This window comes from Sorex araneus, chromosome 3 (assembly GCF_027595985.1).
Source record: "Sorex araneus isolate mSorAra2 chromosome 3, mSorAra2.pri, whole genome shotgun sequence".
In the NCBI taxonomy this organism is placed as follows: Eukaryota; Metazoa; Chordata; class Mammalia; order Eulipotyphla; family Soricidae; genus Sorex; species Sorex araneus.
The window spans coordinates 111,650,057-111,673,025 of record NC_073304.1 but is presented as its reverse complement, the minus strand read 5'-3'; the positions used below and the strand labels follow the sequence as shown (position 1 = coordinate 111,673,025).

At 49.5% G+C, this 22,969-nt stretch overlaps 1 protein-coding gene across 1 annotated transcript; it reads right to left on the bottom strand.

Annotated features, from left to right (window-relative positions):
* Nucleotides 1–2,836: 2,836 nt before the first annotated feature.
* Nucleotides 2,837–21,232, bottom strand: LOC101536990 (histone H2A.V). The gene is made up of 5 exons (XM_055133062.1): nt 21,112–21,232; nt 15,993–16,070; nt 10,372–10,485; nt 5,899–6,028; nt 2,837–4,216 (listed from the first exon to the last, which is right to left on the bottom strand). Exons 1-5 carry the CDS (start codon nt 21,112–21,114, stop codon nt 4,155–4,157), a joined length of 387 nt encoding a protein of 128 aa, XP_054989037.1. The 5' UTR covers nt 21,115–21,232; the 3' UTR covers nt 2,837–4,154.
* Between the last annotated feature and the right edge of the window lie 1,737 nt (nt 21,233–22,969).

The window sequence follows — 22,969 nt, the reverse complement described above, 5'->3', positions numbered from 1 at the left end:
AACGCCCTACCCACTGTGCTATTGCTCCAGCCCCTGTATCAGTATTTCTTGAGCATTTGTTTATTTTGTCTTCTGGCTTTGGGGACCGTGCTCGGCAGGGTCAGGGGTCTGTGTGGTGCTGGCACGGAGTACGACTCTTGGCACAGGCTGCCCCTGGACCCTCACATGGTCCCAGCGCCGTGGAGCTCACCTGCCAGGAAGGACCATCTGTGTTTTTTGTTTTTTGGGGAGGGGGGCACACTTGGCAGTGCTCAGGGCTTACTCCTGGCTCTGTGCTCAGGGATCCCTCCTGGGGAAGTCTGGGGGGCCATATGGAGTGCCGGATCCAGTCCTGCTGTGCTGCTGCTCCAGCCCAGGATCCGGTCTTCTTCTCCACATTCTATTCCTGTGTGAACTGTCTCTAAGGACCTCCCACTCCTGCCCATGATGAATTTTGGCCTTTCCCTTTCTAGTCTCCTCTGGGTGGCTTTTACTGCCTTGCAATACCCAGACCACCTCATGAGTCAGACACCCCCTGGGTGAACCACAGTTTCTTGCTCTGTGCTCAGGAGTAACTCTGGGGTACTAAAGGGATCAGGCAGTGCTGGGGACCAAATGGGAGTTGGCAATGCAAAGTCAATGCCTTAAACCCTATCTCCAGCCCCCTATTGCAAGTATTTTTTGCTATTTTTGTTTTTGGGTCACACTGGGTGATGCTCAGGAGTTATTCCTGGCTCTGTATTCAGGAATCGCTCCCGGCAGTGCTCTTGGGACCCTATAGAATGCTGAGGATTGAACCCAGGTTGGCCTGTGCAAGGCAAGCGCCCTACCCACTGTACTATTTTGCTCCAGTCCCTGCAAATCTTTTTAACTGCAACATTTCACCAGGGGCTGAAGCCCTTCAGAGTGATTATACTCAACCTGGTTGTCATGCAGCAGGGAAATCACTTCACTTGCTCAGATGGCAGAGTGGCTAGTAGGATCCTGCTGAGTGTCTATACTAACACTGGGGATTTGAACTTGGGACCATATACTTACAAGGATGTATTCTAGGTGAATCTATTTCTCTAAGTCAATGATAACTGGAAAAGTTGAAAGAACATCCGTGGCTACAGTGCAGAGCACAGGAGGTGAGGCACTTGTCCACTCAGTGGTCTCCTGAGTGGCCCGAGGAGTGATCCCTGAGCAAAGGGCCAGGAATAAGCCCTATGTACCACCTGGGGTGGTCCAACACTGCCCTCCACCAGCACTGTATGAGTTGGGGTGGGGCCAGAGAGATGGCTCAGAGGCTAAGGCACTTGCACTGCACATGGCCAAGTCCGGTTGGATCCCCAGAGATGCATATGGTTGCCTGAACACCATGAAGCATGATCCATGGACAAAGAACTAGGAATAAGCCCTGAACACAGCTGGGAGTGGCCCAAAGACAAGCAATCAACCTGGGTTTGATCCTCGTACCACATATGGTCTCTGAGCCATGCCAGGAGTGACCCCTGAGCACAGCAGCAGGAGTAAGTCCTGATCAATATGGAGTATGGTTCAGAACCCCAAACAGTTAAGTCAGTGGGAGAAAGTGGCTGCATGCAAATAAAGATGCCCATCTGCAAGCGCCTGCCTAGCTTCTCAGCTTTCCTCCACTACTAGAAACCAAGTGGTACAGCAGAGCAACTGCCTTTCCAAGGCCCTGGGGTCGATTCCTGGTACCTCAAGCCCTCCCTCTGCCCAGCACTGCAGGAAGATGCTCCTTCAACAAAATCAAAAACACAATTGCACCCTACTAAGAAAGCAGGTACGACAGCAGTTCCCCACTGCCAGAGGCCCATGACTGCAAAGCATTGTGACTTTAGACGCTACTGGGAGGCATTCAACAAAATCTACAAAGGCGATTCTTTGGGCCAAACAGTTTCCTACAAAAATTACAAAGAAAAAAAAAGAGAAATCAATAGATGAAAACCAAAACAAAACAACTAGAGCTATCTAGTGCGGAGATTGGGGCTGAAGAGAATGCAGTGGGGAGGGCACCGGCCTCACATGCAGCTGTACACAGTACCAGGAACGAGCACTGAGTATTACTGGGTGCAGTTCCAAAACAAACAAAAAGGGCCGGGGGAAGCACTTGGCTTCGAGTGCCCACTCCACACGCCTCGGCTCAGTCCCTGGCACATCACAGCCCTCCCAGCTGGCCGAGCACTGTGCCGAAGGCTACACCAGCACTTCCCCGCCAAAAGAACTGAAGAGACAGATCATGTCTGGAATCAAATTCAAGTCCATACAGAATAAACTGGGGCCAGCGCGATAGTACAGCATGTAGGGCGTATGCCTCGCACATGACGGACCCGGATTCCATTCCTGGTACCCCATTTGGTCCCCCAAACCCCATCAGGAGTGAGTCCTGAGCACAGAGCCAGGAGTTACCCGAGAATCACCAGGTGTAGCCCAGAACCTTAAAAAAAAAAACAAAAAAAAAACCCCCACAAAACCAATCCTTATAAAAACTACAAGTAATTTGAATACTAACTATATACAAAATGCTAGCCATCTTGGTAATTTTGTAGTTATGGAAAACAGTGCCCATGATAGAAACATACACTTATTCTGGTGTCCACATGACAGAGTGTGGACACCAGAATATGCTCTGTGGGGCCAGAGGGGACAGTGGGGAAGGACCTTACCTTGCTCACACCCGAACTTGATTAGATCCCCGGCACCACATCGAGTTTCCCAAAACCTGCCAGGAATGCAGAGCCTCCAAACCAACCAAGAGAACCCTGAATACATACTTAGAAGAGGATTCCGATCAACAAACACAGCAAAGCCGCCCCCAGGGTGGTGGGAGATCGCAGGGCAAGCACACGGGGTTTGTTACACTATTCTCTTTATTTTTCTATATTTTTGAAATTTTCCATAACAAAATAAGCTTTGAAAAATGAGTCTTATTGAGTACTGCATTATAAAACATTAAATTTTTCATTTTTTAATGAAAACTTCCAGGCAGAAAATAGAATTTTCTGATGGATCATGAACTAGTACATTAATTAGATCTATTAAGTTATTTAGAAACTGACAAATCACTCTAAAAATACCATACAAATCACTAAATGCCACTGTTATCAATAAAAGCACTGAAAGTTGCAATTTTGAGCCAAAAGTAGAAAATCGATACATTAAACTTCAATTCCAGGTAACTGGGTAAGCTTTGGAGTCAGTCACATCTCAGTCTGTACCTAGCACTGATACTTTCTCTACTAGATAAAAATTTGCTGGCAAATCCTTTGACTTCTGTCTACATACCCTGCAGGAGACAGAGTAGCAACATCTCAGAACTAAGTGGGTGGGCTGCGCTGGCTGGGAGCAGAGCACAGCTGCTGTCTATGTGCCATGTGTCAGGCCCTGGACTCAAACTGCAGAGTCAAAATGTTCTTGTTTTTACAGGCCACACAACCAGTAGTGCTCATGGCTTACTTCTAGCTCTGCTCTCAGGGGTGCTGAGGATTGAACCTGGGTTGGCTGCGTGCAAGGCAAGCGCCCTCCCCGCTGCACCATCTCTCCAGGCCCCCAAATAAAATAGCTTAATCAGTAAAGCACTTAGCACAGGGCATGACACATAGTAACTACTCAGTAACTAATCCAGATCATTCCACAATCTAACCACTTTCAACTCTTCACATCTCTGAAACTTGGATCTCCTAAGGACTAGGGTGCCCAAGTCAGGCAGGCAAGTTTCCCCTGTTGTGGTACTTACCATAATGGTTGTACTACAGATAGAATCTACAGCTCTGTGGTACAGCATCAATCACGGTGAAGCTATATTCCTAATTTAAGACTACTCTAAAATAATCTTTAATTTTTAATTTTTTAAAAAAAGTCTGAGCAGAATATTTCCAACACATCACAAACAGAACAGTTTTGAGACCAATTAATTTTTGTAAAAAATGGTTTATCAATTCCATTTTTGTATAAAATACATGGGAGAAACCTCGCCAATCAGCACGTCACTGTTGCCACATGAAAATACTTTCATCCAGCTTAGAGTCTAAGATCGCACAAACGTTTCTCTGTCATGTCTACAGTAACCGTCTATGCTTCCCACGGAAATGCTCTTAACCCCCCGCGGCCCCGTCATCTTCCGTTCCAGCAACAGCACGATGCCAGGACGGAGAGTCGCTGCAGCAGCCCTAGGCGGTCTTCTGCTGCCCCTTCTTCCCGATCAGAGACTTGTGGATGTGAGGGATCACACCTAGAGGTGGAAACAGCACAGTGACACAGTGTGACTGAGTCGCTAAGTCAGTGGCACCAGAAATGGGGACATTGTACAGTATGAATTCGCTCCCATTCCTCCATAGTCTGGCCTGTTACAGCTCCTACACCAGGTGCCCTAAACGGACCAGGAACCCTTGAAAACTCGAAGGAACAGTGAGCTCTCACGCATCTCTCTAAGCAGAGCGACCAGTGCCCCCAAGGGGCACTCCCAGGATGGTCCCCAACAGACTGAGAAGCACCAGTTTATAGAGGGAGGCTGCTTCTCTGTGGTATGGTGTAACAACGTTCTGTCTCTGAAAAATTAAGTGCAAATCAAGACACCACCACCGACTTAGGTAACCTTCACGCTGACAACCTGGATGTTTATCTCAGTCCTTACTTCCTGTTACACAATTCCTCAGGGTCAGTTTTCTTTTTTTCCTTTTGGGCCACACTGGGTGGTGTTCAGGGGACTATATGGTATGCTGGGGATTAAACTTGGGTTGGCCATGCGCAAGGCAAGTGCCCTCCCTGCTCTACTATCTCTCTGGCACTTCAAGGTCAATTTTCAAAAAGCACATATAAAATTTAGTTATTTTTTTTTTATTGTTTGGCCACTCCTGGTAGCACTCTCAGTGCTCAGGACTCACTCCCGGTGGTGCTCAGGGTACCACAGAGCGCCTTGGAATCAAACCCAGGCCTCCCTTATATAAATCAAGTGTTCTAGCTCTCTGAGAAATTTTCATAGCACCTATTAAATTTAGACAAAGAACTTGCTAAAATAAAAATATTATTGTACAGGTCACACTCTGGAGGATAGGGTACTGAAAGGTTAAAACAAACAAACAAACAAACAAAACCTATGGCCTTGCTTCAGAGACCCATAAATAAATCTTGAAAGAGAGCAAAAGACACAGTTAATCTTAGACCCGTGCAAGGCTGAACAGACCAGGGTAAAATGGAGGGGGGCAGATCAGCCTGGTGCCCACCCAAGCAGAGCCCCACAGCCATTTGCTTCCACAATCCAAAATCATCACCATATCCCTGGCCGGACTCCACTGTCTTGGGACAGACCTCACTGAAATATAATCTGCCGAAAATTCAGGTATATGGGTTTGTATTTGAAATCTCCAGGAATCTAAGATGTGCTACCTCCCCGCACCTCCCTGTACTTCTGGAAGCCCTGGGAGTCACGTCCACACCCCAAAGCTACCACCCAGTTAAAAAAGCTACTCCAGCCCTACTTTCTCGATAAAAATACTAAATGCCATGAACAAACATGATAACCTCTTGGTACCTGCATCGCAAACCATAATGCACAAAAGGACAGAGAGAAAAGAAGAAAAGTGCCTGCCAGAGAGGAAGACTTGGGGATGGGGGGCACTGGGGGAGGGTGGAAGGGAAACTGAGGACATCAGTGGTGGGAAATGTACACTGGTAGAGGGATGGGTATTAGATAATTGTGTGACAGACCCAATCATGAATAGCTTTGTTATGATCTATCTCACGATGATTCAATAAAAATTAAAGAGAGAGAGAAAAAGAAAATTGCTCATGGCTAAAATCCTAGAGCTTGAAAAGACTTATCACTCACAGACTTTGTTTTCTAGCTGGCGATTTATCCACACTAGCTCACTATGTATGAGTCACAAATCTGCAGAACGAAGAAATGATACGTACCACCACCAGCTATGGTAGCCTTGATGAGAGAATCCAGCTCCTCATCACCACGGATGGCGAGCTGCAAGTGGCGCGGAGTGATCCGCTTTACTTTGAGGTCCTTGGAAGCATTCCCTGCCAGCTCGAGCACCTACAAGGCATTGGCAGACGGCTTGTCACATGTGGAGCAGGGCACTTAAAGGGCTCAGTGAGGACTTGCAGTTACAACTACAGTGATCACTGTAGCACCTGAGCACAAAGACACTGTATACACCAGCACGTACCCACATAAATGCCATTAACACCTTTGCATTTGTTCAGAGACCTGTCATTATTTCATTTGACCCTCTTATAATCACTCTGTGGGAGAATTAAATCGAGCAAAAAACTTCTGTAGAGGGGGCTGAAGCAATAGCAGGGCAGGTAGGGCGTTTGTCTTGCATGCTGCCGACCTGGGTTCAATTCCCAGCATCCCATATGGTTCCCTGAGCACCACCAGGAGTGTTTCCTGAGTGCAAAGTCAGAAGTTACTCCTGAGCATCGCCGGGGGTAACCCAAAATTAAAAAAAAAAAAGGGGGGGCTGGAGCAATAGCACAGTGGGTAGGGCGTTTGTCTTGCACTTGGCTGACCCGGGTTCGATTCCCAGCATCCCATATGGTCCCTGAGCACCGCCAGGAGTATTCCTGAGTGCAGAGCCAGGAGTAAGCCCTGGTCATTGCCGGGTGTGACCCAAAAAGGAAAAAAACAAACAAACAAACAAAAACAAAAACAAAAACACCACAAAAAAACAAAAACCAAACAAACCCCCCCAAAAACAAACAAACCCCCCCCCAAAAAACAAACAAAACAAACAAAAAAAACCCTACGTAGAAAGAGCAATACTACCCTTAACCAATACCAAAATAGGGGCTGGAGCAATAGCACAGCGGGGAGGGCGTTTGCCTTGCACGTGGCCGACCTGGGTTCGATTCCCAGCATCCCATATGGTCCCACGAGCACTGCCAGGAGTAATTCAATTCCTGAGTGCATGAGCCAGGAGTAACCCCTGTGCATCTCTGGGTGTGACCCAAAAAGAAAAAAAAATATATATATATACATACACACCAGGTATTTTACTGTTTTTTATTTGGGGGGGTGGGGTTTGGCCCCACTTGATTGTTCTCAGGGGTCATTCCTGGCTCTTTGCTCAAAGGTCACCCATCTGCTCAGGGGACCGCTGGGGGCTGGGGATGGACTGAGTCGGCTGCGTGTATGGCAAGCGCCTCTCTGTAGTCCTATCTTCTTTAGTCCTGATTCTATTTTGAATATCCTTTTTTTTTTTTCCTTTTTCTTTTTGGGTCCCACCTGGCGATGCTCAAGGGTTACTCCTGGCTCTGCACTCAGAAATTACCCCTGGCGGTGCTCGGGGGCCCATATGGGATGCTGGGAATCAAACCCGGTCGGCCACGTGCAAGGCAAACAAACACCTTACCCGCTGTGCTATTGCTCCAGTCCTGAACATCTGGTTTTTAAATGGACCCTGTGATCCGGCAGGCTGTAAGCTAAAATGTCAATTTTCAGCTAGAGAAATAGCAAATCAGCATTAAAAACAATAACCCCACAGAAGCCCAGCCAGCCAGGAATCAAGGTGTCTGCCTGTCTGGAATGCAAGCACCCCTGGTTCAGTCCTCAGCAGTGCTCCCATCTGTATCTGTCTTAGAACTTTCCTTTTGTTTCTGCTAGACTACTTACCTTGTCACCTAAAGTACCAACTCGGTTTGTTTTGTTTTTGGGCCACACCTCAGAGCTTAGTCCTGACGGGAATGTGGTGCCCAGGCTTGAAGTCAGGTAAGGGCACTAGAGGCCAGTGCCTGCCTGCTGCCCCACCTTGTGGGACCCAGGAGTTGATGGCTTCCTATTTGTTTTCCTTAAGAAGGAAGGGGATGGGGCTGGAATGATAGCACAGTGGGCAGGGTGTTTGCTTTGCATGTGGACGAACACCCGGGTTTGATTCCCAGCATCCCATATGGTCCCCTGAGCACCTCCAAGAGTGATTTCTGAATGCAAAGCCAGGAATAACCCCTGAGCATCGCCGGGTATGACCCAAAAAGAAAAAAAAAAAGAATTCAGAACTCTTGCCCAGGCGGGGAGAGTAACAGCTCAGCAGGAGAGTACACACCTGGCACATGGAAGGAAGGCCCCGAGTTCGACTTCCAGAACGGCATGTGCCTCCAGCCCTAGTGCTACTAGGTGTGGTTCCTAATATAAAAAAATGGTCACCAAAAATTCCTTGCCAATTAATTTTTCTGAGATGTCAAACTGAGCAAAATAAAAAATTTTTTTTACGGTCACAAAGAATCAGAAGAACTGACTAGGTCTTTTATCCAAATTTCTTATCATCAAAATATATGTTATCTTGGGGCCGGAGAGATAGCACAGCGGGTAGGGCCTTGCACGCGGCCGACCTGGGTTCGATCCCCGGCATCCCATATGGTCCCCCAAGCACCGCCAGGAGTAATTCCTGAGTGCAAAGCCAGGAGTAACCCCTGAGCATCGCTGGGTGTGACCCAAAAAGCAAAAAACAAAACAAAACAAAAAATATATGTTATCTTTTAAATATATCATCACCCCCCATTTTCCTTCCTCCCTCTCTCCCTTCCTTTTTTTGGGGTCACACCCAGCGATGCTCAGGGGTTACTCCTGGCTCTGTACTCAGGAATTATTCCTGGTGGTACTTGGGGGACCATATAGAATGCTGGGGATTGAACCCAGGTCAGCCGTGTGCAAGGCAAATGCCCTACCTGCTGTATTATCGCTCCGGCCCAACCCCCCATTTTCAATACCTAAGAGCTCATATTGTAATTTCACCAACTACTTCAGAGTCTGCCTAACAAGCAGCACTGTGTGTGCATCACCTGACACTACTCTGCCAGGCCCCTTAGACGCAGGACCCCTGGCTGGCTGGGGCAGCAGTAGCCACGGTCCCGCCCTTTGCCACTAACAGGTTGGAAACAGGCATGGAGGCTAGAGCATATGCCCAGCGCGTGGGAGGTCTGGTGCTGCCCTAGGCACCACAGGGTCCACAGCACTGCTGTGGTACTGTGCCAGGAGCAGCCCTGAGTGCCACCCAAAAACCAAACAACAACAAGGGATAGCAAGAGCTTGGTGAAGGCAACCGAGCGGGTTGGTGAGACTGAGTTCACAGCACTGCTGGTGGGCCCAGAACTGCATGGCACGGAGCAGCCCACGGCTCCGCAAGCACTTCTAGGCGTGGTGATGTGAACAAAGGGCTAGGTCAGGGACGGCTGGGGACGCCTGAGCCCACACGAGTGATCCCCGAGCAGAGACTGGGTAAGCTCTGAGAACTGCTGGGTGTGGCCCGAAAAACAAAAACAACCAAAATGAAACAAGACCTAAGAATAGAGGAGCCAGACAATGGTATAGTGGGTAGGGCATTGGCCCAGGTTTATCCCCGGCCCCCTCCATGGTCCTGAGCCCACCAGCCGTGACCCTGCTCACAGAGCCCGGAGCCCCTCTGGGTGTGACTCCCCCAAAAGAAAAAAAAAACGTCAAAAATGGATAGAGGGGGGCTGGAGAAATAGTATAGTGGGTAGGCACTTGTTTTGGCCCATCCAGATTCAATCCCCCACATCGCACCTGGTCCCTGAGCACCGCCAGGAGTAATTCTTGAGTGCAGCGTCAGAAGGAACCACTAAGCATCGACAGGTGTGATCCCAAAAGTCAAATAAATTAAATAAATAAAAAAAAAAGGTATTACCGAAAAGCAAACAAAACACCCCACATAGGTCGGGGGTGCCAGAATTGGCTGACAATTTAGCAGACAGAGCACATCTCCAGCACCACAGGACCAAGTACCAGGTCAGGGATAGCTTCTGAGAGCCAATGTGCATGGTCCCCAAAGCAAGACCACCGTTAGGAATGCAGACCCTATTCACCCAGACACTGTGTGTGGGTTCTGAGTACCACTAGGAGTGATCCCTGTGGGGCTGGAGCAACAGCACAGCGGGTAGGGTGTTTGCCTTGTGTGCGGCCGACCCCAGTTCGATTCCCAGCATCCCATATGGTTCCCTGAGCACTGCCAGGGGTAATTCCTGAGTGCAGAGCCAGGAGTAGCCCCCCCCCCCCAAAAAAAAGTGATCCCTGAGCACTGTGGTCTGGCTCCAACTTCTCAGCAAAGTAACTCCAAATGGAAAAGCAAGTAAGCCGAGGGCCAGGGATGCCCAAAGAGCTGGAGCACATGCAGCCTGCACTGCTGAGTCCCAGCACTGAACCATCCAGGTCAGATCACCTTGAGGGGCTCGGAGCCCCGAGGACTGTTTGGAGCCCCCCGCCCCTCAACAAACAGGTTCTCTTTTTGACACTGCCGGAGCAGGTAGGTCAGAAACGTGTGGCACGGCCATGCGAGAAGCTGACGAGCACTGGCCTTTCTGGCCCCAAGTCCACTTTCACAAGCCCCCACCACTGGTGTAGGGGGGTCCGAGATCACGACCAACCTCGGCAGTGAGGTACTCCAGGATGGCTGCGCTGTACACGGCAGCCGTGGCGCCGACTCTTCCGTGGCTCGTGGTGCGTGTCTTCAGGTGTCTGTGGATGCGGCCCACAGGAAACTGAAAGAGAGAGCACACTGCACAGCGTTGGCAGGACATAAGTGAGCGCGAGCAAAGGCGGCAGAGCCCGAGGGAAGCAGAGCCCACTGTCACCCAACAGTCTAGTTTGTGAATTACATCCTAATTATCACCTCCACCTAGAACATCGAAAATTAAATGCCACGGGGCTTTGTAATTTAACCTCTGCCAAACATCATGAAGCACTGGTCTACAATGCAAGGAACAGTGCAGTGCAGGCGCAAGCCATGCTGTGCAGGCGCAAGCCATGCTGTGCAAAGCCTGATGATCCCTCTAGGGCGTGGGCATCCGCTCCCACCCAGGCATGAAGCCTCGAGCCCCACGGTCTTCTCTCCGCTGTTCCTGAGCACCCTGTAGTGAGAAACGCCACCGCCTTGTCCTCTGCTCTCCTTGAAAAGCAGTCTGACCTCCCCAGTCCCGAAGCCTCCAGACCCCTTGTCTGGCCCCGACACCTACTCTAGCCCTCCACACCACACCTTACTGTGCAGCCTCTTAACAACTTCATTTCACATCTCCATTCCTTTAGCACATCGCACTTAAATTCCACATTTAGGACACGAGATATAGTAGTTTAGGCATTTGCCTTCCATGTGGTCAACTTCGGATTGATCCCAGCACAGAATATGGTCCCCCAAGCATTGGTAGGAGTGAACCCTGAGCACAGAGCCAGGAATAGCCCCTGAGCAAAGTCCCAAATAACAAACAAAAATAATAAAACCAACAAATATAACTCTCCACATTTACAAAACATTCCAACAGGCACCTCCTTTCTGGTTTTTGGGTCACACCAACAGTGCTCAGGGTCACTCCTGGTTCTGTGCTCAGGAATCACTCCTGGTGGAGCATAAGAAACCATAAAGGATGTTGGAGATCGAACCCGGGTCAGCCATGTGCAAGGTACCCTACCTGCTGTACTGTCTCTCCAGCCGTGCCCTGCACCTCCCCCCCACCACCCCCTCACCCCTCTCTCTCTCTCTCTCTTTGGCTTTTTGGATCACACCCGGCGATGCACAGGGGTTACTCCTGGCTCATGCACTCAGGAATCACCCCTGGCGGTGCTTAGGGGACCATATGGGATGTTGGGAATCGAACTTGGGTCGGCCGCGTGCAAGGCAAATGCCCTACCCGCTGTGCTATGGCTCCAGCCCCGTACTTCCCTTTCTAAAGACAAAAATTAAAAGCGAATCCTATAACCCTTACATTCTTGTTACTAATTTTTTTTTCCTGATCCAAGTTTGGCTTGATTGAGTACCATTTTCGGGGCTGGAGTGGTAGTGCCAATCCCCGGCATCCCATATGGTCCCCCGAGTACTGCCAGGAGTGATTCTGAGCTCAGAGCCAGGAGTAAGCCCTGAGCATCACAGGGTGTGACCCAGAAAGCAAAAAAACAAAAACAAAACAAAACCAACCAAACAAAAAACCCCATTTTTGAGGGAAGAGGGCAACACTTTCTTTCTCTCTCTCTTTAAAAAAATCATATATTTTTGGGGCTGGAGTGATAGCACAATGGGTAGGGCGTTTTCCTTGCATGCGGACAACCTGGGTTTGATCCCAGGCATCCCATATGGTTCCCCAGGCACCGCCAGGAGTAATTCCTGAGTGCAGAGCCAGGTTTTGGGTCACACCCTGAGCACTGCTGGGTGTGACCCAAAAAGAAAAAAAAATTTTAATTGAGTCACTGTGAGATACACAGTTACAAGGCTGTTCATGACCAGGTTTCAGTCATACAATGACCCAACACCCATCCCTCCACCAGTGTCCATTTCCTACCACCAATGATCCCAGTTTCCCTCCTTCCATGTCCCCACCTCCAGCCTGCCTCTATGGGCAGTAGGCAGGCACTTTCCTCCCCTCCCCTCCCCCCTCCCCTCCCCTCCCCCCCCTCCTCCTCCTCCTCCTTCTTCTCTCTCTCTCTCTCTCTCTCTCTCTCTCTCTCTCTCTCTCTCCTCCCCCCCCCCCCACCAAATCTGGGCACTATGGTCTGCAATATGACGACATTTTATTTTATTTTATTTTTTGCTTTTTGGGTCACACCTGGCGATGCACAGGGGCTACTCCTGGCTCTGCACTCAGGAATTACTCCTGGCGGTGCTCAGGGGACCATATGGGATGCTGGGATTTGAACCCGGGTTGGCCGCGTGCAAGGCAAACGCCATACCCGCTGTGCTATCACTCCAGCCCCCAGACGACAACATTTTAAATCACAAAACTATATACTTCTAGATTACAACCATAAGGAGAAATGTGCTATTTTCTTCCTTTTCTGTTTTCTTCTTCTTCTTCTTTTTTTTTTTTCTTTTTGGGTCACACCTGGCTCTGCACAGGGGTTACTCCTGGCTCTGCACTCAGGAATCACCCCTGGCGGTGCTCAGGGGACCATATGGGATGCTGGGAATCGAACCCGGGTCGGTCGCGTGCAAGGCAAATGCCCTACGCACTGTGCTATCACTCCAGCCCCCCTTTTTTGTTTTCTAATCATTATTCATTTTGGTCTTTTGGCCACACCCGGTAGTGCTCAAAGCTTACTCCTGATTCTGCGCTCAAGGTTCAGGTCTGGCAATGCTTGGGTAACCAGATGGGGTGCCAAGGATTGAACTCAGGTAAGCCCCTACCTGCTGTACTACAGCTCCAGCCTCTTCCTTCTTCTTTTTCCCTAAAAACTCCTGAACTTGCTAGAGCAGGATCTGTACCTTATTCATCCTCAGAGACTGAGCCTATTGTTCGGTACATAAAAAAGGGCCTTGAGCCGGAATACTACTATAGCTAGTAGGGCTCTTGTCTTGCACAGGGCTGACCTGGGTTTGATCACGGAACCCCATATGGTCCACTGAACCCACCAGGAGTGATCCTTGAATGCAGAGCCAGGGGTAATCCCTGAGAGTCAGGTATGTCCCCAAAACAAACAAACAAACAAACAAACAAAAAAGAAAATCACTCTAGATTGCAGAGATTCTCACACAGATTTCTAACTAACCTCACAATACTTCAGCCTTTGGCTGAAAGTTGTGTCTCTGGGGCTGGAAAGATAGCACAGCAGGTAGGGCATTTGCCTTGCACATAGCCAGTCCAGGTTTGATCCCTGGCATCCCATATGGTCCCCCAAGCACTATCAGGAGTAATTCCTGAGTGAGGAGCCAGGAGTGATCCCTGAGCATCACCGGGTGAAGCCCAAACCACCGCCCCCCCCCCCCCCGCAGTCATCCCCAAAATAATTGTGTCTCTGAGGGATCCACCAATAAATCCCGTGTTTCTTTCTCAAATGTTACTTATGAAACTTATCTAGAGAACAAACTATCAACTTTTTGGCAAGTAATCTTATTTAAAGTGATTTAAAAACTAGATTCAGGGGACTGGAGCAATAGCACAGCGGGTAGGGCGTTCGCCTTGCACATGGCCAACCTGAGTTCAATTCCCAGCATCCCATATGGTTCTCCTGAGCACCGCCAGGAGTAATTCCTGAGTGAAGAGCCAGGAGTAACCTCTGTGCATTACCAGGTGTGACCCAAACACCAAAAAACAAAAACAAAAACACACAAACAAAAAACCCACCTAGATTCAAACTGACAGCTTCTGGGACATTTTAACCTGGATATTTTGGAGGAATTTCAAAATCATTCCACTTTAACAGAACTCATAATTTAGCCCTCCATTCCTCTGATTCTAAGTCTTAATAGGAGCCTCTGACTCAGGGCCAGACCAATAGTACAGCGGGGCAGGCTCTTTCCTCGCACGCAACCAACCCAGGTTTGATCCCCGATATCCCAGATGGTGCCCGAGCAACACAAGGAGTAATTCTGGAGTGCAGAGCCAGGAAGTAAACCCTGAGTACTGCACAACAACAACAAAAGCAAGCAAGCAACCTCTGAGCGCCCCCACTTTCCCTGAACCTTCCCTCCTCGTCTCTACACCCTCAGAGTCCCTATTCCTTTATCCCACCCTAAAGCACGCATCACCTTATTCTGCATCCACTGCGAGGCCCTGCGTGTCTTCCCTTCCCTACATCAAAGGGTCAGTCATGTGGTGCTTGAACAGAGACTATGCCCATCAAGTGCAGTTCAGCACCTGTCTCCTTCCCTGGATCAAGGCATCCTGCTGCTCAAGAAAGGCTTGCCCAATGCCAAGAGGATAAAATCCAAGATTTCTTTTCTGGGTCACACCCCAGTGGGGTATTGAACCAGGGTAAACCACATGCAAGGTAAGCATCAGCTGTCAAGCCTCCCAAATTAAAAGTTTGTTTTAAGTGGAAAATGTGTTCTGATAATGATCTGAAATGTAAGATCTTTAGCGCCTGTTTCATTTTCATGTTTAGTTCTGTGACCCCTTTATATAGTGTAACCAATGCTATTTACTTTCATCAAAGTATTGATGATTCTTATTTTTAATAAAGGGTGTTCATTAATACCATTAAAAGAAAATATAAAACTCAAAGAGTCTGGCCTTCAAACCTTCCTATTTTAAAAAATTCTCAGATTCAGGATCTGATGCATTCACAATTTTTTTTTTTTTTTTGGTTTTTGGGTCACACCCGGCGGTGCACAGGGGTTACTCCCGGCTCATCACTCAGGAATCACCCCTGGCGGTGCTCAGGGGACCATATGGGATGTTGGGATTAGAACCCTGGTCGGCCGAGTGCAAGGCAAACGCCCTCCCCGCTGTGCTATCACTCCAGCCCCAACATTCACAAAATTTTGAGCTTGTGCATTAAAAGTTGCAGCAACTCAAATATATGAAATTAAAAATATTGAGCACGTTGAGTTCCCACTCCGTGAAGAGACACTATTGGGGACCATCTAAAAGCCTAGGAGATAGTTCACAACTCTGTCTCAGGCTGGAGACAGTACAGGGTCACAGTGCTTACTTTGCATGTGGCTGACCCCAGCTGGATCCCCCACACTACAAAGGGGCCCCCAGCCTCACAGGGAAAGACCCCAGAACAGAGCCAGGACCCTGTACACTATTGGGTGTGGCACCAAAACAAAACAAAAAAGACCCCCAAATTCTTTTGATGTCCCACTACAAACACCTTGAAAAAAAAAGAGGATACTCAGTTCAATATGATATAATTTGCAAAAGAACCAAGAATACAACAATTAAATATGGAGGTAATGAAGAATCTTTTGCCCACACGTGGCAGCACTCAGGAACACCACTGGCTCTAAGCTTGAGACTGCCCCGAGCTACACTAGGGCTGGAAAGGCCGGGTCAAGACCCCGTCTCCTGCATGTGAAGCAGGCACTCAGGACAGTGCACTTTCTCTCCAACCAGAGATAATCACGATTTTGAGAGCTAAATCACTAAGTTCATTTAAGACCATAGTTTATTTTCACTTAGAAAACAAAAAAGGCGTTTAATGATGCATGCTTTGGCCAATCAATCCCATCACCAAAGGTCAGAAGTCCAAGTCCGTCGTGCAGCTAACCACGGAGCTGAGGGTCATGAGTCCCACAAGCACACGATCCCGAGTAAGCCCACTGGCATGGAGACATTACCTGCAGCCCGGCCCTCTGGGAGCGAGACACTGCCTTCGCCTTGGCCTTCCCACTGTCCTTTCCAGCTTTGCCTCCAGCCTAGGCGAGAGAGAAAGCTCTGATGAGCAGCTGAAAATGCTGTCTCAAGACCAAACAGGTAGGTGAGTGATCGAGGTGGCAGGGCCAGGGTTACAGTACAGCGGGTATGTTTGCCTGGCACGCGGTCAACCTGGGTTCGATCCCCGGCACCCCATATGGTCCCCCAGCACTGCCAGGAATAATTCCTCAATGCAGAGCCAGGAGTAACCCCTGAGCATCCCCAGGTGCAGCCCCCAAACAATACAGGGGCTAAAGTGCTGGCCTTGCACGTGGCCAACCCAGATGTAATCACAGCACATTTGGCCCCCCAAACATTGCCAAGAGTAATCTCTGTGTAATGCTGGGTGGCTCCTAAACCAACCTCTTCCCCAGCCCATGAGGTCATAGTTTATATACTTAAAAATAAGAGATTTCTAAGAATAGAAACAGATTTTTCAAATCTGAACTAAATTCTCTTTCATCAGGTCAATACAACTTTAGTATTGAGATGTTTCACACTGAAGAAAAAATGTGACTTCTCAAGTGCTGCTCAGGCGATCTGGGGGCCCTGCTGGTGTGCAGGGGCTGCGAGGGCTGCGCTCAGTGAGACTGGGGGACCATGTGGTGCTGGGAATCGACCTGGGAAAGGCAAATGCCAGTCAGAGGCCTTAACTGCTCTATTATCTCCTGGTCCCCGAAACTAAGTTTTTTTTTTTTGGTGGGAGGGCCACACATATGATGCTCAGAGCTTACTCCTCGGCACTCAGGAGTCACTTCTGGCAGTGCTTGGGGGACCATATAGGATGCTGGGGATGGAACCTCGGTTGGCTGAGTGCAAGGCAAACACCCCACCCGCTGTGCTATCGCTCTGGCCTCCGTGAAGTGAAACTACCTTTTATTTATTCATTTATTGACTGGGGGGAGGGGGCATACCCAGCAATGCTCAGGGGTTCCTCCTGGCTCTGCACTCAGGAATTACTCCTGGCAGTGCTTGGGGGACCATATGTGATGCCAGGGATCAAACCCAGGTTGGCCATGAGCAAGGCAAACACCCTATCACTGTACTATTGCTCTGGCCCCTGAAACTAATTTTTTTTTTTTTTGCTTTTTGGGTCACATCCAGCAATGCACAGGGGTTGCTCCTGGCTCATGAACTCAGGAGTTACTCCTGGTGGTGCTCGGGGGACCATATGGGATGCTGGGAATCGAACCTGGGACAGCCGTGTGCAAGGCAAACGCCTTACTCGCTGTGCTATCGCTTCAGTCCCCCCAAAAATAATTTTTAAAATGTTAACACTAGGGGCTGGAGCAATAGCACAGCGGGTAGGGCGTTTGCCCTGCACGCGGCTGACCCGGGTTCGATTCCCAGCATCCCATATGATCCCATGAGCACCGCCAGGAGTAATTCCTGAGTGCAGAGCCAGGAGTAACCCCTGTGCATTGCCAGGTGTGACCCAAAAAGCAAAAAAAAAAAAAAAGTCAACACTAGGTTGTAGAGACAGCACAGCAGGTAGGGCACTTGCCTTGCACCCAGCCAAGGCAGGTTCAACCCTCAGTATCCTACATGGTCAAGGTGATCCCTGAACACAGAGCCAGGAGAAAGCCCTGAGTAAGTATTGCTGGATGTGGCCCCCAAACTAATAAATAGTCTATATTGTATATTATTACCATCTCAGGGAACATCAGATCTCAGGGGCCAGAGCAGAAGTTCAAAGGTGCATGCTGGGCACTGAGCACCCCTTGGACAGGACCCTGAAGCATCCAAGCATTGCCAGGTGTGGCTCAAAAACAAGCATTCGGATTTTAGCTTTGTGTGTGTGTGTGTGAGACCAACAACAGTAACAACAAAACACCACAGAATGTTAATATAAAAATTACTATATATGTGTGTGTGTGTTACCAACAACACTAGTAACAAAACACCTCAGGATGTTAATACAAAAATTACTATATGAACTAGCAATTTCACTCCAAGAAATTTCCTAGAGTTGAAAGCAGGGACTTAAAAAAAAAAACACAAGGTATCTAGGTATCTGTCTAACTCATGTTCATAGTAGTACTATTCACAATAAAAGATAAAAATTGTCTGGAGAGATTGTACAGTGGGCAGGGCATGTATGTGTGGCTGACCTAGGTTCTATCCCCAACACCCCATAAGGTTGCCTGGGCTCTGCCAAGAGTGATTCCTGAGTGCAGAGCCAGGAGCAACGCCTAAGCATTGGTGGGCATGAACCAAAAATTAAAAAACCGGGGCTGGAGAGATAGCACAGCGGGTAGGGCGTTTGCCTTGCACGCGGCCGACCCGGGTTCAAATCCCAGCATCCCATATGGTCCCCTGAGCACGGCCAGGGGTAATTCCTGAGTGCAGAGCCAAGAGTAACCCCTGTGCATCGCCAGGTGTGACCCAAAAAGCAAAAAAAAAAAAAAAATTAAAAAACCAAACCAAACCAAAAAAAAAACACACCAAAACAACCAAAAAACAACAAAAAAAACCCGATACATTCCACACATGAATGAATCCTGAAGACACTATATTAAGCAAAATCAACCAGTCACAAAACACAGATAGGTGATTCCACTTAAATGAGTGGTGGACTCACGCAGAGATTTATGATACAGTGGTGGTTATCAGAGGCCTAGAGAGGTATGGAATAGAGATATTTAATGACTATAGAGAATGGCACAGAGAATTACATTCTCTCTCTCTCTCTCTCTCTTTTTTTTCCCCGCTTTTTGGGTAACACCCAGCGATGCTCAGGGGTTACTCCTGGCTTTGCACTCAGGAATTACTCCTGATAGTGCTTGGGGGACCATATGGGATGCTTGGGATTGAATCTGGGTCAGCTGCAAGGCTATTGTTCTGGGCCTGAGAATTACATTCTTAATGTATTAGTGGCTAAAAGTATCAAACACTTTGTTACATGTTAAAAAAAAAAAAGAATTTGAGGGGCTGGAGCAATAGTACAGCGGGTAGGGTGTTTGCCTTGCATGCAGCCGACCCAGGTTCGATTCCCAGCATCCCATATGGTCCTCTGAGCACTGCCAGGAGTGATTCCTAAGTGCAGAGCCAGGAGTGACCCAAGAAGAAAAAAAAAAAAAAAAAAAAAAAAAGAATTTGAAACCTACACTAAGTACCTCTTCCTCTTCCCCCTGAAACACAGGAGGGGCTACACCCTCTGGTGTTTAGGGACCACTTCCGGCTCTGTGCTCAGGGACTACAACATGGATGCTTGTGGCCTGGCACTTTTGCAAGTCAAGAGCTTTACCACTGAGCTGTAGCCCTGGTCCATACTAAAGGAGATTTTACAAATATTACTTTCGAATGATAGACAATAAGTAATTCTTTCATAATTATAATGTTCACTAATAGGACACTATATGCAAGTGTTATGGATCAATATATATATATACTTTATTATTTTTTATTATCTATATATATATATACTTTATCATTATTTTTTCTTTTTGGGTCACACCTGGCGATGCACAGGGGTTACTCCTGGCTCTGCACTCAGGAATCACCCCGGCAGTGCTCAGGGGACCATATGGGATGCTGGGAATCGAACCCGGGTCGGTTGCGTACAAGGCAAACGCCCTACCTGCTGTGCTATCGCTCCAGCCCTGGATCAATATACATATACTTTAGCAAATGATGTTTAAACATCTGCAGAAAAATAGCCATAATAAAACATTTCAGGCGCATGCAGGGAGCTCTTATTGCAAAAGCAGGGTATTATATAGACTTGTATACCAAAAGTTTTAGAAGGTTACACAGTAGTTTAATAGTCATTTGGCTCTGGGAGATATCAAGGATCTAGTTTTTGAAAGAAACCAATCTTCTTTTTGGGACTGCTTAGAGTTTGGTATTTAAATTCAAATGTTTTTTTCTGTATGAAAAATAGTGAGGGGGCAGAATGTAGCTCAGTGGCAGTGCATGTCCTGGCTTCTACCAGCACCTCTTCCCCCCAATTAATAAAAAGCTTATAATATTGTGGTGTGTGTATATGGTTTTTGGCCCACAAACCACAGTACTCAGGGTTTATTCCTGGTTCTGTGCTCAGGAGTCACTTAGTGTTGTTTGGCGGGACCATATTGGGATTGAACGTAGGTGGGCCACAAGCAAGCCAAGTGCCTGACCTGCTGTACCATTACTTTGGTCCCAGAATCTATCATTTTCAAGTGAGGGCAACTTTTATTTATTTTTTTTTTTGAGGGCAACTTTTGAAATGTTGTATTCTCTTGGTGGTGTTGTTCTTAAAATTTTTTTTTATTTATTTTTAAATTGAAAATAAACTATAAAGTCTTCCAATTTTGTGTGACTTAATGTTTAGATTCCAAAATCAATAAATAGAAAAAAAAAAGAGTCCTGGTAATTATCAGAAGCAGGAAAAGGCGTTAAAAAGCAATTCATTTAGGAAGGCTGACAAGTTTAACTGAGATAACTGATAATTTATCATTTCTAACGGAATGCACAAATTTTTTTTTTTGGGGGGGGCACTCCCGGTGATGCTCAGGGGTAGCTCCTGGCTCTGCACTCGGGAATTACCTGGCGGTGTTGGGAGATCGAATCGGCCGCGAGCAAGGCAAATGCCCCAGCCGCTGTACTCTCTCTTCGGCCCGGATGCATCATTTTTAAATAATGTTTAACTATTGCTATACATAAAAAATTACTGGAAGTGTCCCGCCTTGAGACCAACTCAATCAGCAAAATACTCTAATCAGATAAAGCTTTCCAACTGTCTCCTAGAATAAAACATTAAAAGTAACCGAACTGTACCGTGCGTCTAAACCCAGCACAAATGACTCCTAGGTCACGGTTCTCTAATAAAGGACTAGGAGCCCTTCAAACGGGTGCGCGTCAGCCCGCGGCGACCGCCGGCTCGGGGGCGGGAACGCGCGGCCGCCAACTCCGCGCCCTCCGGGCGGCCCCGCGCTGACAGCTGCCGCCCCGCCGGCCGGACACGCCCGGGACACGGCGCGGCCGCCTCTCCCCGACCCCCGGACACGGCGCCGGCTCTCGGGCTGGCCCGGCACGCCGCCCGCCCCTCCTGCCCGCCCGTACCATGGTTGTGGCCGCTCCCGCCCAACGCCGCCACCGCCGCTCCTGCAGCACCGACCGCCGAGGCCGAGCAGGACAATACCCGAGGCCCGCCTTACGCCAGCCTGGCCAATGCGCGGGCGTCTTGCTGATTTGAACCCTGGAGGCCACCCAATCGGAAGCCTCCTTCTAAGCCGCGTCCGGCCCCCGACACCTTCCCCTAACGGCTGTTCGTTTGTGCACACGGCACTTGGGGGCGGGGCCTCCAACCCCAACACCGACCGTCGGTGGGGCGGGCGGGGCGTGGCCATACACCGCTTTCCGCCGCCGGTCCCTGCCCTGCGGGGCTCAGAGAAGGATCAGCCAATGAGGCGAAGGGCCAGCGGAAGTCGGCCAATGAGAACGTCGCCCGCCAGCTCAGGGGCGGGGAGCGGCGGCGGAATTCGTCAATGGGAGAGGTGGGAGGCTGCGGGGTTTTCCCGCGCGTTCTCTGGATGGGCTCTGGGAGGACTGGGACCTTGGCAAGAAAAGCCTGGGGGAAGTCGCTTCTCGGGCGGCTTTACAGCTTCTGAGCGGTCGGTGCGAGCCGAACTGCGGTGGGCGCCGTGGCCTTTCTCCTGGGCTCAGTCGGTCAGCGCTCGGGCAGCCTCTGGGGATGGAAACAACCAGATGCTGCTGTGTGCAGGGGTGGGGGCTGCGGGGTGGAGGCGGGAAGATGCAGGGGCGGGGGCTGCCAGGTAGACGCAGGAGGCTGCGGGGTGCAGGGGTGGGAGGGATGCGTGCTGGAGGCGAGGCTGCGGCAGGTTGCTGGTGGCCGCCACCGACCGGCGGGCGGGTCCAGCTTCTCGTAGGGCGCCGCCCTGGTTCCTGGTGAGCTAGGGGCGCGCCGGACCTGTGCGTCTTGGAGCCTTGGAGCCGCTGCCCTGGAATCTCCCGGGGCTGCACTGTCCTTGGTCCCGCTCCCCAGCGTGACCACGGGATAGCGCTGGGAGAAAACGTCCAGGACACTAGTACTTAAAGGGAACGAATTCGAGCAGAGGCAGGGAGTGAGGTCCAGAGAGTGGAAAGGCAAGAGTGCAGGGTGAGTGCAGGAAGGAGGGACATGGGGTCCGACCAGGCGAGGGCAGCGAGCACTGGCCAGTGCTCATTCCTGCCCCTTCAGTGGCCGTGTCTCAGCCCGCAGGCGTTAGAACGAGGTCGAGGCGGTCCCGCGTGTCGCCAGCCGGCCCATCCCCTCCCCGGGCGCTGTGCTGGGTGCTGCGGACCAGCGTCGGGTAGAAGCAGCCCTCCAGCTGGATCCCGACGCCAGTGTGGTGCTGGCTCGCACAGGACCTCAGCGGGACGCTGGAAGAGAGGAGGCAGGGTATGCAGGTGACCAGCCGCCGGGCTCCGAGAAAGCATCAGTGCGTGATCCGTCGTCAGCATGGACTGGACAAGGGGCGTGCTGGGCATCGCGTGTGTCCATTCCACGGCCAGGGCTTCAAGTTCGCCTTTGTTTCTCTCCCAGATGACTGCAAAGTCCGTGAATGAATGTTCTGTCTTTTTTGTTCGTGTTGGGGCCACATCCTTAGACGCCCAGGGCTTACCAGAGCAGAGCCAGGAGTAAGCCCCGAGCGCCTCTGGGTGTGACCCCCAAAGAACTGAAAATAATGGCTGTTTGCAGTGTGCATTATTTCAGTAATGTATGGGAAGATACCTAGCAGGTAATACTATCCAGTAAGGGTTAAATTCCTTTTCTTTCCTCTCACTGGCCCCTACAACACACCTCTCTTTGCTTACTCTCCCCTCCGCTCTCTTTGGGGGCCACACTTGGCAGTACTCTGGGTTTATTTCTGGTTCTGGGCTCAGGAGTCACTCCTGACAGGCAGGGGAATATACGGGA